Source organism: Enhydra lutris, unplaced genomic scaffold (assembly GCF_002288905.1).
Source record: "Enhydra lutris kenyoni isolate GAN:26980312 unplaced genomic scaffold, ASM228890v2 scaffoldscaffold9, whole genome shotgun sequence".
NCBI lineage: Eukaryota > Metazoa > Chordata > Mammalia > Carnivora > Mustelidae > Enhydra > Enhydra lutris.
In genome coordinates this window covers 42050268-42063909 of record NW_019154093.1, presented here as the reverse complement: position 1 = coordinate 42063909, position 13642 = coordinate 42050268, and the positions used below count along the sequence as shown (strand labels likewise).

Sequence of the window (13642 nt, the reverse complement as noted above, 5' to 3'; positions counted from 1 at the left end):
AGAATGAAAAGAAAGCTGGTCCTCCTTGTCCCACCACTACTCTTTCCCATGCAACAGAGTCATATATGCAGAAAATATTTTTTTAGACCTGATTCCAGAAAAATTTCTCTCTATACATAAAAATGTATTCATATATTACATATATACATACATTCTTTTTATAGATAGATGGAAACATGATACATTTTGTTTTACCACTTGCTTTTTTTTTTCACTTAATACTGTGTCTTTAATACCTTTTCATATTAGCACATATAACTATACTTTATTCTTATTCGCTATATATAGTATTCTACTTATTGCTTTAGTACTTTATAACTTTGCAAATTTTCTTAAAAATATGTTGCCTTCTGTGCAAGAACCGATAGATTTGTTCTACGGCCCATCTTCCACAAAAGAACAAAATTTCTGGGTTATGGAGGCCTAGAGGCAGAGGGAAAAAAGTACAGTGGAAAATGAAACATTAATAGATTTTTAAAAAATGGAAAATATTCAGAATGATGTAGAAGGATTAATGCTATCAAAAACCAAGGAGGTGTAGATTATAACTCTTGAGTGCTGATGTTTTTAAGTATATTTAAGGAAATGATACAGTAAATGTGTAAATATTTAAAATAATAGATAAAGAGAGGTCAGAAATAGTCTCAAATTCCCTTATATGAATAAATATTTCTAAGAAAATTTCAGATAAAATAAACTAGGTCTTGACTTGCCTGATGCCAAGCAAAGAGGTTATGACTAGTTCCTCTTTCTTAATGGAGTTTTCTGTTAGATGGATCAGGGTGAGAGGGATGGAACCAAAGTTAATGCTTGAGAAGAAGGTCATGTAGGTGACCATGCTGCATTCAATCAGAAGGCATGGTAAAGAATGAAATGTGTATTATTTTATTTAGATCTCTGATTAGAACCTTAGGTCAAAATGGGGACAGAGATAATGTATAGAAAATTCTCTCTCATATTTGTTCGGTGTTGAATTATGAACTGTGATTATGTTAGGAACAGGTCTGTGGGATACAAAATTACAATCAGTTAATGATGTTTTATAGTGTCCCAACGAATACAACTTTATCTGAATTGTTTTCACTTAAGATCATAGCCGTGGATAAAGTAGTTAAGTTCTATATTCAGTACCTTTGTACCTTTCAGATTGATAACATAAGGTGATATTTTTCTTTCTATTTTATATGTCTCACTTAATTGGGCTTTGTCCAGTCCACCAACAAATCAGGTGAATTGATATAAAAGATGTGTGGCATCTAGTGAAGTGGGTAAAGTAAAAGATTGTAATTGCTAGCTACAATGGGACAATGTCCTTGGGAGGCAATTCAGGATGATAGGGCATAGTGTTATTTTAATGTGTTTATTTTTCTCTGTTATCTTCAGTTTAAGCTGTCTTAATGCACTGTGACATGATCTTTGCTTTGTGTTCTACTAGTGGAACAATTTAGGTAGATTAATTTGGGAAGTAATATAATTTATACATTACAAATATAAATAAAATGTTAAGAGTAGAATATTATAAAGTATACTGTAAAATGTATATGGCAGCAGGCATTTTATGCTTTTATATGTGAATGAGAGGACGTCAGCATGCTTGGCCAGCTTTCTAAACCTAAGTAATGTAAAGCCATATGCGGTCTGATCGTCATGCAAGCAAGTTAGATGGTCCTGAGGAGAGAATAAGGCCATCATGTGTTGTGAGTTGAGGTCTAAAGTACTGGGGTATTCTGGACTAGTGTAGAAGAAAAACCAATCAGGGTAAGAGGACAGAGTAATGGTTTGAGGAAGGGGTGGATTTTAGGGACGGCCTTTCTGATGAGGGGACATTTGAGCAGAGACCAGCAGGAAGTGCAGGGCAGAGGCACCCTGCCAGCTGGAGAAAGCCCACAGGAAGCAGAGGGAAGAGCAAACTCGAGGACGCTGAACCTTAAACAGGGAGCATCCTTGCTGAGTGAAGCTTCCGGAAGGGAGGCTGGTGTGACGGGTGCAAAAAACAGATGAACCAGAAAGTGGCAGAGGGAGAAACTTGTATGCCATCGGGAGGATTGCATTCTACGATAGAATGGTTTGAACATGCAAATGACGTGATCTGAAAGTTGCAGAAAGAGGATTCTCTACTATTCTGAACTGCATGGAGGATAGATATTAGCTCTCTGCAGCTGTTATCTCTGAACAGCTGTGGGCTTGAGTTTGTAATTAGTCCTAGGTTTGTGTGGGCCGTGTTGCCATGCCGGAGGTAAGAGCAGGCGCATCTTCACTGCGTAGGTAGAGGGTGTTAGTCACGAAGTCTGTCATGGTGACTTGCTGGGAAGGTAATTGATTGGCTACACAAAGAATGATCGAATCACACGCAGGGTATTCAAGGTCACTGGGGAACTTGGGATAAACTTGGATAGATCTTACTCTTCCTTTATAGCTTCTTACATTCTTAAAATTCAGATGAAAAGTTTCCTCTTTAAAACTTTCTTCTGTTAGTGAGTTGCTCGGCGTTATTAGTATGTTTTCAGATGGGATCCAGTTTGTTTTGTTTCAAAACAAGCAGAGAAGCGGGAATGATTATAGAAAGCTTGCCTACTAATATTGAAAATATCCTTGCCACCAGTTTTCAATTACAAAATTATGGAAAGAATTGGTGGAAATTGTGACATTGTTGGCAATGTGCAGGGTCATACAGCCTTTTCCATCATTACAGGTGAAATCGTTTGTTGATACCTCCTTTTTTTGAAGAACATATAAAAACATATATCAAAAGCTTCTAAAAATAGGCTCTTTGAGCCAGCAATTCCAATTCCAGGAATTTGCCCTAAGGGAATAGTCAGAAAAAAATACAAAAATGATTGTAAGTGGTATTTAAAATAGCTTTATAATCACACATACACCCACACACAAATGGAAATAACTCAATATTCAACATCAGGCAACTGGTTAACCACATTTTAGTAAAAACCTATTAGAACTTTTATGTAGTTACTGAGGAATCTTTTTTTATTTAATGATATGTGGAAATAGTCACAATCTATTGCTAAATTAAAAAAATGCTATCTATACTAAGAGGAGAGTAAAAAAGATAATAGAGATCCACTCAAATGTTAACTAGTAGTTCTGAGTGGTGAAACTAGGATAACTTTTGTTTCTTTTTTATACCTTGTAATCTTATGAAGCTTTAAATAAGGATATGTACTATTTCCCTATTTTGGGAAAGTACTGTATAAATTATTTTAAAATATGTTTGTTTTCATAATAAAAAGCTAATATCAGATAATAATATTTTGGTATTTAAAAAACATCTTAAAATATTCTATACTATTTGAGTGGAAAAGCGCTTTTCTAAGAATTCTTGGAGCATGCCTCTTCTACTTTGCTTTGAAGGCTGTGAGAACAGACAGTTTCCTTTGCTTTTAATGGTCATCTTTACAGAGAGGGAAGGCGAGGAGCCTCAGGGGGTCAAGGGCTAAGTAGTTAAGAACACAAAGTGATGTATTACAGTGCTGGCGCCAGGCTCAGCGGGCACAGTCCTCATTTCCTCGACGTGGAAACCCTCAAGGTTAGACCCTGGCCAAGTTCTTGCTTTTAAGTTTCAGTTTCAGAACATCTGAGGAAAAAAAAAATGACCAAGGGAGGACTTTTCTAGTCTCACACCTCATAAGTCCTTGATGCTCAGGCCAGGGTCCCATTCTTGCTGAATCTGAAGCAGGCAACACCTAACTGTATATGTACTTCCAAAAGCCTTCTCATCTACTTCCAAAGCCTAACCCTCCAGGGGCAAGCCAGGAGACGTGGCCAGGTGGTGAGGACAGTCCTGAGACAGAGGGACTACATGCTTCACTGTCCATTCTGAGTGAGTTGTAATTTCCAAATTATGCTAGTATCGTTTGGCTTCTTAGAATAGTCTTTGGTTCAATAGCTGCTAATTGTTTATTTTAATTATTATTATTATTATGATAAGCCATTTTTCATTATAAATTTATTAAGGTATAATTGATGTATATTATTTTAGGTGTATAACATAAGGATTTGATATTCATATGATAAACCATACTTATTTATAGTCTATGGCTACCAGGGAAAAACATTCAGGTACCTCGTAGGCTCTGATGAAACAAAACTTCAAATCATTGTTGTGAAATCAGTCTTGCTCCCATCCCCCTGTCCTACCATCTTTGGGATTACTATTGCTCAATTAGCCAAGCAGATTTATACACAAGGACCTAAAACATTGCATGTTTAAACTCATTGGTTAATACTGTTAATATTATTACAGTGGGCAAGATGATATTTAATTATATGTACAATGTTCACAAGTTCCTAAAATAAAGGTTTGTTTGATAACAAACCCTACTATAATCAAATTATCATGAGTTGATGTCATCTCTAAACTTTATTATTATAAAAGTCTTTTTTATTTGGTTATCAGATGAATGAGGAAAGTTGTTAAACAATTATTTAAAATAGAATTTGAACTATTTGATATACCTCTTTTCATTTCCATGTTTATTCTCTTAATATTAATAAAGTTAAGTCATTCCATTTTTGTCCCCAAAAGCCACATGAGGCAGACATTTTACTATTTGCTTCTAAACACAGATGAATCAATAAGTAACTAATTACCCTTTAGCAATTCACCTTAAAGTGTGCAAGAGACTGCATTTTAGTTCTGTTTTTCTCAAAGTACAGTTTTTGGATCAATTGAACCAGAATATGTGAGAGGAAAGAGAGAAAAAAAGAAAGAAGGGAAGGAAGGAAGGAAGGAAGGAAGGAGGGTAGGCAGGCAGGAAAGCAGGGAGGGAGGGAGAAAGGGAGGGAGGAAGGAAAGGGTATTTTGGAGACATGTTCTTATCTGGGGGGTGGGGGGCAGGTCTTGGTCTAGTGTTATTCGAGTGAGCTTTAATTCACCAGAAGGTGGCACAATGGTAGGTGTTTGGGATTTAGGCACATGGATCATTGGATGATAGGTAAGGGATGTAGACGGGGACATGTCAGAAATGAAAGACAAATTTAATTGATATTACAGTGTTGCCTAGAATCATACCAGATTGGTTGGTAATACTTATAATCAACATGCTCATCATCATCATAGCTATTATTTATTAAGTGCTTAGGCACCTCCTTATAAGTAAAGATAAGCATGTACTACATATATTTCTTTATTTAATCCTTCCAATAACCACTGCATAGGTATCTTTTTTTGACAGATGGGTAAACTGAGGCTTAGGCTTAGGTCAAAGAACTTCCTGAAGATGACATGGTTGGTATGGAGTATGGGACTTGAACTTAGGTCATTGTGTTTCTGAAGTTCCATGGCTGGTTATCAGCTGCAGAGAACAGGAATTTCTATAACAGCTTTTACTGTCGAATATATAGGAACCATACACTAGCTTTTCTTGCTGTGTCCACCTGGAGTGAGTATGGGGGTCAAATCACTAAAATATACTAATATATGAAATGCTCATAGTATAGTCAGCTCTGATAGTCTTAGCAATTTCAAAAAGCCATGATGACTGGTGTTATAAAAGCCATGACATATGTTTCTAGAAAGGAAAATGCAACTAAACCTTGTTTTCCATCATTTCATTGCATGTGCATTTGGCTGATCTGTCACTGCTTCTGGCTGTTGTCTCTTTTCAGTATTTCTTTGCATGGATTTCTTTACTTCATTATCTGCCATTGTGTTTTCCTTTATGAAATCATGGCTTGGAAGAGATTTAATCTTCATAGATTTAAAAAAAGAAAAGGTCACATTTTAATGTGAATACTTTAAAATTAACCCCGCTTGCTGAAAGGATGTGAAAAAGTTCAGCAATGTTCCCATGACCTGTTTTTGTGCCTTTTGATATTTCCTATGATCTCCAATCAGTTGGACAGACTGTCGTCGAGGCTGTGGAAACTGGCAGCCACTGGCACTATGACGCCGAGTCTGGTGTTAGCAGCACAGACGAGGAGAAGCACTCGAGGAAGCTGGAGACTGACACAGGTGCAGGTGAGGGCACATCATTACCTAGGAAAGACCTTTAGAAAGCCTCTGTGAACGACAGCCCCATTTTCATCTTTCACCTCCCCCCACCCTTGTTTCCTCCTTCTTCCACCTTTATTTTCTTTCCACTAATGAATTTGATAGCAGGAGGTGGCTGAGAGGCCTTAAGGGGAGCTTTAAAGCTGACATCAGATATGAATGTTCTTGTTCTTTTTTGAATACATTAGTGCCAAGATTGGAGGGGGAAAAGGACTTTAAAGTATAGAAGAAATATTGGTAGGGATTTTCAGATCAGTCTTATTTTCGTAGTCAGCCTCCCTGTTAGGTGACTAGGTAGGAGGATTTGCCCAACTGGCGCACTGGAGACAGAGAGGGCCAAGGTACATTTCACAGTGGTTTATTTGAACTCCTTATTTTTTTAAATTAGGGGAAATCAGCATATGACCTGGCTCTGGGTGATGAGTATTCCAGCTGCAAGATTGCCAATTAGAGTGATTCAACAGACCATGACTCATATCCATCGGGTCAAACACCCTGTGTCCTTGAAATCAGGTTTCCCCGTATTTAGTAGAGGACTTTTAAAAACTGCACTGATTTGAATATATGTATGTGTATATGGGGGGGGTAGCGTTATTCATTTTGTTTATCATATGGTCACAGTACCTCTAATTTTTAAAGACAGTCATTAAGCACTATGAGGTGTTTGAGATTTTTCTCTATTTTCAAGCAAACAAGTTTGCCAGCCACAGTTTCCTGGTGTGAACAGAAGAAGACGCAAGACTCTTGGGTCAGAGAAAAAGGACTTTATTACTCACAACAAATAGTAGCTAGAATATTTGCACTCGCATTGGTTCCCTAAGCTCCAGTTACCCGTGGGGAATGTGGAGAGGGCCAGGTGGCACTTGAACATGAAGTAGATGAGTTACAGGAGGAGGACCCTAACTGCTTAGGGAATCCAACTCTTGTATGATGAGCATTCCACTAGAGGAGTTCTGGTATACCTCCCAAACATTCTGCAATGCAAGCACAGTAGTTGTTATTGATCAAATCTGATTCAAACAAGAAAATATAATTTATCATAAGCAGGAAAGGAAGTATGGAAGGAAGACTTGATAGGGCTTTCTGTGTGCCAGAAACCCTGCAAAGCATTTTATGGTTAACTATTACAAGGATTCTGTGAGTCAAGCATTTCTGCTCCCATTTTTTGGATAGAAGAATGAAGGCTTAGAGAAGTGTTTGTTGAACTTGTTTCCCAAGTGGATATGGATATTAAGTGGCAGAGCTGGCATTCTTATCCAGTTCTGTCTGACCCCTAAGTACACATTCATTTCACAAAATCAAATTATCTCCATTTGTGAATATCGCTTGCTGTCTTATATTCTTTTTTTTTTCCCAAAAGCCCATGAGGTTACTGTCAAAAACCATGTCATGTTTCATACTCGTACTTCTTAGAAGGATTTCAGTTACTCTTTCTCCCTTACTTCAGGAATGTCATGTCTGACTTCCCTATTGTGTGCGTGTTCATATTATAGTTCAGCTGGATGCCATTAGTCCTTTCTCTCCTAGAATTTAGGCATAGTATATTATTATATGGTGGCTAGGCAGTTTTATTCCCGTTTTCCTTAATGTTCTTTAATCCATAAATTTAAAGACCAGCTTACAAAACAGAGGACTTTATTTAAATGTTTTTCATAACTGACTTTTTAATATACTTTCATGTGAGAATTTGAATAGCAACAGATATACTATTAAAGAGACTTGACACACATTGTTTTAATTTAATTTTGTTTTAAATCCAATAATCGTAATGAGATACAATGGATGGCTGAAGTGAAATATGAAAAATGAAATAAAATTCTTTCAAGTGAGTTAGCTACATGTTCTCTGAAGGAACATCTGGCTCCATATTTCCCTTTAGCAACTCGTAGCTACAATTTAGTAAGTAACTGCTGTGATGTGCTGAGGACCACCTATTAAAGTCAACACTATCCTATTGGTAGACCTGAAATTTCTGTTACTTCTTTGAAAGAAGTCTCCAAAAGTTACCTTCCAAATATACTTTTTGAGGGAAATGTAGTATCAGCTATTACCACCTTACTTCAAAATGGTTTATTGTTGCTAGCTGGCAAAAGGCCGAGAGAATGCAACAAAGAGCAGTTGTGTTTTGTGTTAGGAGGGGAAATGGAATGATCAGATAGTCCTGGATGGAGTATCAGAACAGGGACGAAGAGATAATAAGATCAGGGCTTTAGGTTTCTGGTAGATCCTTGGTAATCAGGTGGGGTGTGGGGGTTAGATGGCTGGCCAAAAAGACAAGCAATAAAAAATACAAGGAAGACGCATTTGCTTACTTTATAATTTAGAGTTTGGCACACGGGTATGATAACTTCTAGCAGCTGGTCTAGTGTCTTCTATAAGTGAGAAAGATTAGAGTGATAGCAAAATTATTAAGATGACCATTTTAGAATTTCCTATCTCCCTAAGTATTATTCTGCAGTCAGAAAATGTAAATGCTTTGGGTATTTGGCATGACATCCTTTTATTAATTTTGCATGGGTCATTTCAATAGAAACGCATGTATTTTTTAAATAACAAGAAACGCATTTGCAGCCTTTAAGAAACATATTGAACTTAGATTTATTGAAGTATGATGGCTAGTACAGCCAGATTTGCCAGGGAATTATAGATGAGAACTTATGAAATACTTCAAGAAGGTTATTTATGTTGAAATTTGTCCCAGACTACAAAGTCCTGTCTTGTTCTGTGATCCTGTTTTGCCAAAGGCAAAACAGTTTCTGAATGTAGGCAGGGAGGTATCCTGACCTATAATACAAATTAGTGTCTTTAGTAAAAAGCCTTACCTTGAGCTAGAAAGTTATTTGATGACTAAATCTAGATATAGTAGCTTTAAAACGTGAGAGTAATATAGGGGATAATAATCAGCTCACACTGTATTGTGATTGTGTTGCCGAATGCCCAAATGAATACAAGAAACACAAGCCAAGGACACACATATTATGATGCTCTAGGGCAAAGTGATTTCTAAGAAGATGAAATACTGGTTTTTTATTCCATAATTTTCTGCAAGTCCTAGTATTTCAAATAAAAGTAGGTGGTGTGTGTGTTATATGAGAGATTGAGAGAGAGAGAGAGAAAGGGGGGAGACCACTCTAAGATATGGAGATCTTATTTGTTTTCAACATTTCTGATGTTCAGTTTTCCTTAAATATCAATGTGTCCATTAAACCGATAGCACTTATTTTCATCATGAAGAGCCATTATTAAATCATGGTGCACATTACAGTCGATGGCATCATAGGATCGAGGAAATGGTTAATATGTAAGATCAATAGCTTCTTGATATTATCTATATCTCATATATGGTTATATAGAATATCTCCTTCCTGGGCATTCTGGTTAAAGTAACCATGTTTTCTAACCTTATTTCATAGCACCACACAGGAATTTCATGTTGGAGGAAATGGCAACACTCAGCTCAGACACAGAATCCAACCAAGGTGTATCAGACGTGTATACACTGGAGAAGAAAGAGGCAGTGAAGGAAGGTGAACTTCCCCAGCACGGGGATGCTGACACAATGGAAGAGAAAGGGGAGGCAGCAATGTGGGGAAAAGCAAGGGTTGACCAGGTTCCCTTGGGGGAGGGAAAGCCAACAGCAGAGCAGCCGGCATTAATAGAACAATTTACAGAGGAAAGAGAGCTCCCTCAGGGCAGAGTGAGTGGGGCTGAGGCAGAAGCTGAAGGGGAAGAGAAGTTAAGCCCCAGAGGGATAGAAGCCACCAGAGACTCTGGAGGTGTGAATGAAGATGAAGCTCTTGAAGAGGCAGCCTTGTTGCCAACAGTGCTGGAGACCGAGAAGGCAGCTGCTGAGGGGGAGTGGGGCTCCCAGAAAACAGTGCTTGCAAGTGAAGCAGCTCTGGACTCAGAGTGTATGCAGGAGGCCACAGCCCTGAGGGAGGCAGAGGAGAGAGAGGCTGAGAGAGCGGAGGCCGTGAATGCAGCAGGGTCTGGAAAGCCTGAGGTGGTGACTAGGGAAGAGCAAGCATCTGCAGACCTAAAGGACCTGGGAGCCGCGGGAGATGCTGCCTCTGAGAGAGAAGGTGGTTCAGCAGAGGCAATGCTTGGGGGAGAAGAACAGGCCGAAGAGAGGAAGGCAGCCATGGGACCAGGGACACCCTTGAGCTCCTCAGCTTCGGAGAAGGCTGAGGCAGCCTGGATGGGGCTTTCGGAGAACAGCCTGGATGATGTGGAAAGGGAGGAGGTTGGGATGGAGGCAGAATCTAATAAAGAAGATGACAGGAAAGAAATGCTACCCAGGGAATTAGGTGTAGCAGAAGAAAGGAAGAAAGCTGAGAGGCCAGAATCCCCTCTGGAGGAAACTGAATCTGAGAGGGAAGAGGTGACAGGGGCAAATGCAGGGCAGGGTGAGCAAAAGTTTAAAGGGGAACGGCAGGAAACCTCGAAGGAAGTGAGACCCGAGGAAGAGCCACAAGTCTCCCAGAATGAAATGGAGTGTGATGCAGAGGGTGAAGCCCCCATCACGGGGTTGGAGTTGACTGAAGACGTAGGGCTGCAAGGAGGAGATTCACTAAGAGAGATGGGGGGGACCATGTTTGAGGGGGCACCTGGATATGAGGGGTCACTGGAAAACACAAGTGCTCTGAGCAAAGAGGAAGGAGAGGAAAGACTGAGAGAACCCCAGGACCCAGAGCACAAAGGCAGAGCAGAGCTGCTCCCCAGGGAGAACGGGGCTCCCTCGGGGCAGGACCAAGGGCCGGGCCCTGAGGGGAAGGGTGTGTTAGAAGCTCCTGAAACTGAACAAGCAGGAAAGGGGCAAGTGCCAGAGGCAGAGATCACAGCCACGGGTGAGGCTCAGGAGCACGCAGCCGAAGATCAAGATAGCATCTTGCGACTGGAAGCGGGGGATGAAGAAGGGTCTTTGCGAAGGCAGCAAGGAGCAGGGGTCACAGCGATGACCCAAGAAGATGTTTCTGAGGAAGATTCCATGATGGCACAAAAGCTGAGTGAAGAAGCTATGGATGAGGAGGCAGATAAAGAGTGCATTCCGATGACAGGAGTGAGGAGGCACGGAGACACAGAGGGGGATGGGAGCTGGCAAGTGGGAGCTGTGGTGGCTGAGGAAGTTCTCCACCAAGAAGACGACGGGGCAGGAACGGCTGCAGAGCAGAGGGAGGTGTTGGCAGATTTGAAGACAGCTGAGGGGAAAACAGAGGCAAATAAAGCCTCCTCCCTGTCAGATGTTGCTGGCAAGGAAACTTGGCACGAAGTGGAGGGGTTACTAGGGAAACCGACAGCTGCTGAGAAGGTGGTGGCAGAGGAAAGAGCTCCGAGCAGGGAGGAGGTGCCGGGGACTTGGGTACCAGAGGCTGAGGTGGGGGCTCCACAAGAACCTTCACACCGGGGAGGGATGACCCCACAGCTAGGGCAGGATCCAGAGGGCCGGGGAGTCGAAACCATGCAGCGGGCAGAGTCTGTGGGAGAGGAGGCTGGCCAGGGGAGCTGTGAAGACGGGCAAGAGTTGGGTGCAGCTCAAGAATTCAGCCCAGGAGTGTCCCGAGGGAGAGAGTCAGAGCCTAGGAGAGAGAGTCTACAGGGCCCGCAAACGCTCCCTGTAAAACCTGATTACACGGAAAGCCAAGAGAGCCAAGAGCTTACAGTGCAGAGAGAAAAGGAGAACGTGCAAATGCAGATGCCTCCTTGAACAACATGAAGGCCTAAGAGACTTTGGGGCAGAAGGTGAGTTTAAGCCTGCTCTGTTTGCAGAATTTAACAGATTCCCCACCTGAGATTCCCTCCCCTTTGGTCAGGCTCAAACCTTCATCTGTCCCTGCATACACCTGCACCCAGCAGTGCCAATTCTCAAGGCTCTGCTGCTTAGCCCCCAGCCCCTGAGGACAGGAGCTGGAGAAGACCGATGTGATGGGGCCAACACGCACACAGGCACCCACTTTACCCCTTTTGTACCCCCAAGTCATGTTCTCTGCTCTGCAAGCACATTTCTCTGAGGAGGTGAAACCTATGTCTCCTTTCCAGGGTCCTGGAGATGAATTAAAGAGAATGGGCCACAGGGATACACCACAGACAAGAAGAATCAAACTCTATTCCCAACTTGATTTCCCTTTGAGTGTTTAAAAGGATGGCTGTGACTACTTGCCTTTAAATGGGCTGTATGCCTTCATTTCTGCAGTTTTTGTGAAGCTTAATATACATATAGCATAAATTATAAAATATGAAAAATATATACACATTATAAAAATATATGTAAAATATTGCAGATTGTAACTAAAGGCTAAAATTATTTTTAGCATTTCCTGTATTCCTGCTATTTCCCTGATGCCGTCTTATTCTCAGTGCCCAGTTTCTACTATCCTGAGTGATTTTACACATCGTTCTGTCCTTTTTATTATTTTTCAGGATGTTTGGAAAGATGTCTTCTGGAAGACTTAAGACTGGAGAAAGATTCACCCAAGCATCTCACTTCGACTTTAGATTTTTACCTTTTTTTTTTTTTTTTTAATCATTTTGCTTGTCGAAGCCGGTTCGCAGTCCAGCAGTGTTGGTCAGTAGCACAGAAAACACCTTAAAATTAACTGGATCCTTCTGTAGGACCCCTCCTTAGGGGCCGCAGTTTCTAATGGAAGACTGTGAGGCTGTTATGTATTCAACATAACTAACGTGTCTCTATTCAAATCCAATTGATAGCTTTCAAATGTTTGACTTTTACCAAAGATCACCTGAAAGGCTCAGTCCTCACATCTGGGGTTTGTTTAAACTCCTTTTTATTTATAATCAAATATTAGTTCCGGTTTCATACATTAGAGTTTTATTTAAAGTCTGTGGCTTGGGGCTTTAATGACTTGGTTTGTGAAAATGAGCTCTAAAGGTCCTTCGTGTACACTCAGTACTAAAAATTGCTCCAGCCCTGTAAATCCTTCCAGAAAGGGATTCTATGGAATGTTGATTTACTACACTTATTTATTCATCTTATTTATGCTAGAAGAGTAAAGTGTCAATCTTATTTCAAATGCCCTTTTTTGTTTTTTTTTGTTTGTTTGTGTTTCTGTGGTTTTGCTTTCTGAGGTAGACTTAACTGCTGGTAGCATTTTGTCCCTGGGGGCCTTATTTATAGGTCCATTCAAATGTAAATTGGAGTAGTAAATAATTAAGCTGACTGAAATGAGTAACAATAATTATAGCAGGTAAACATGGCACATCAGTACACACACCAACATTCTAGACTCGATTCTTTGGTTGATGTCATTTGATGGAAAAGAAACTTGGATTAAATTAGTGTGCTGCTCACCTGCCCGAGTTCTGTTATTTCAAACCTGTGAACTAACCTTGCAGGGCATTGTAAATCAACAGAATCACTTTCTAAATTACCCCTTGATATTACTAGAAATAGTTGTGCCTCCGTGTGCCTACTGGGGATTATGATTTCCCTGAAGATGCCTTTGTTCCTATACCAATACCCTAAAAGTCACATATGTTTGGCCATGTTTTCTCCCATGAGGAGATGAACAAAATCTCCTAAAGCAGAGATTCTCCAGCTGGACTACACATTAGACTTGTGCGGAGCACTTTCATGAATGATTCAACCCCTGGCCCCCTCCCCTAGAGATGTGGGTT

At 40.4% G+C, this 13642-nt stretch overlaps 1 protein-coding gene across 1 annotated transcript in view; it reads left to right on the top strand.

Annotated features, from left to right (window-relative positions):
- LOC111142900 (glutamate rich 3) overlaps positions 1 to 11714 on the top strand; it is a 77579-nt gene extending 65865 nt beyond the window's left edge. Inside the window, 1 exon segment of the mRNA XM_022496285.1 lies at positions 9424 to 11714. Within this exon segment, the coding sequence (XP_022351993.1) occupies positions 9424 to 11714 (2291 nt within the window).
- The last annotated feature ends 1928 nt before the right edge of the window (positions 11715 to 13642 follow it).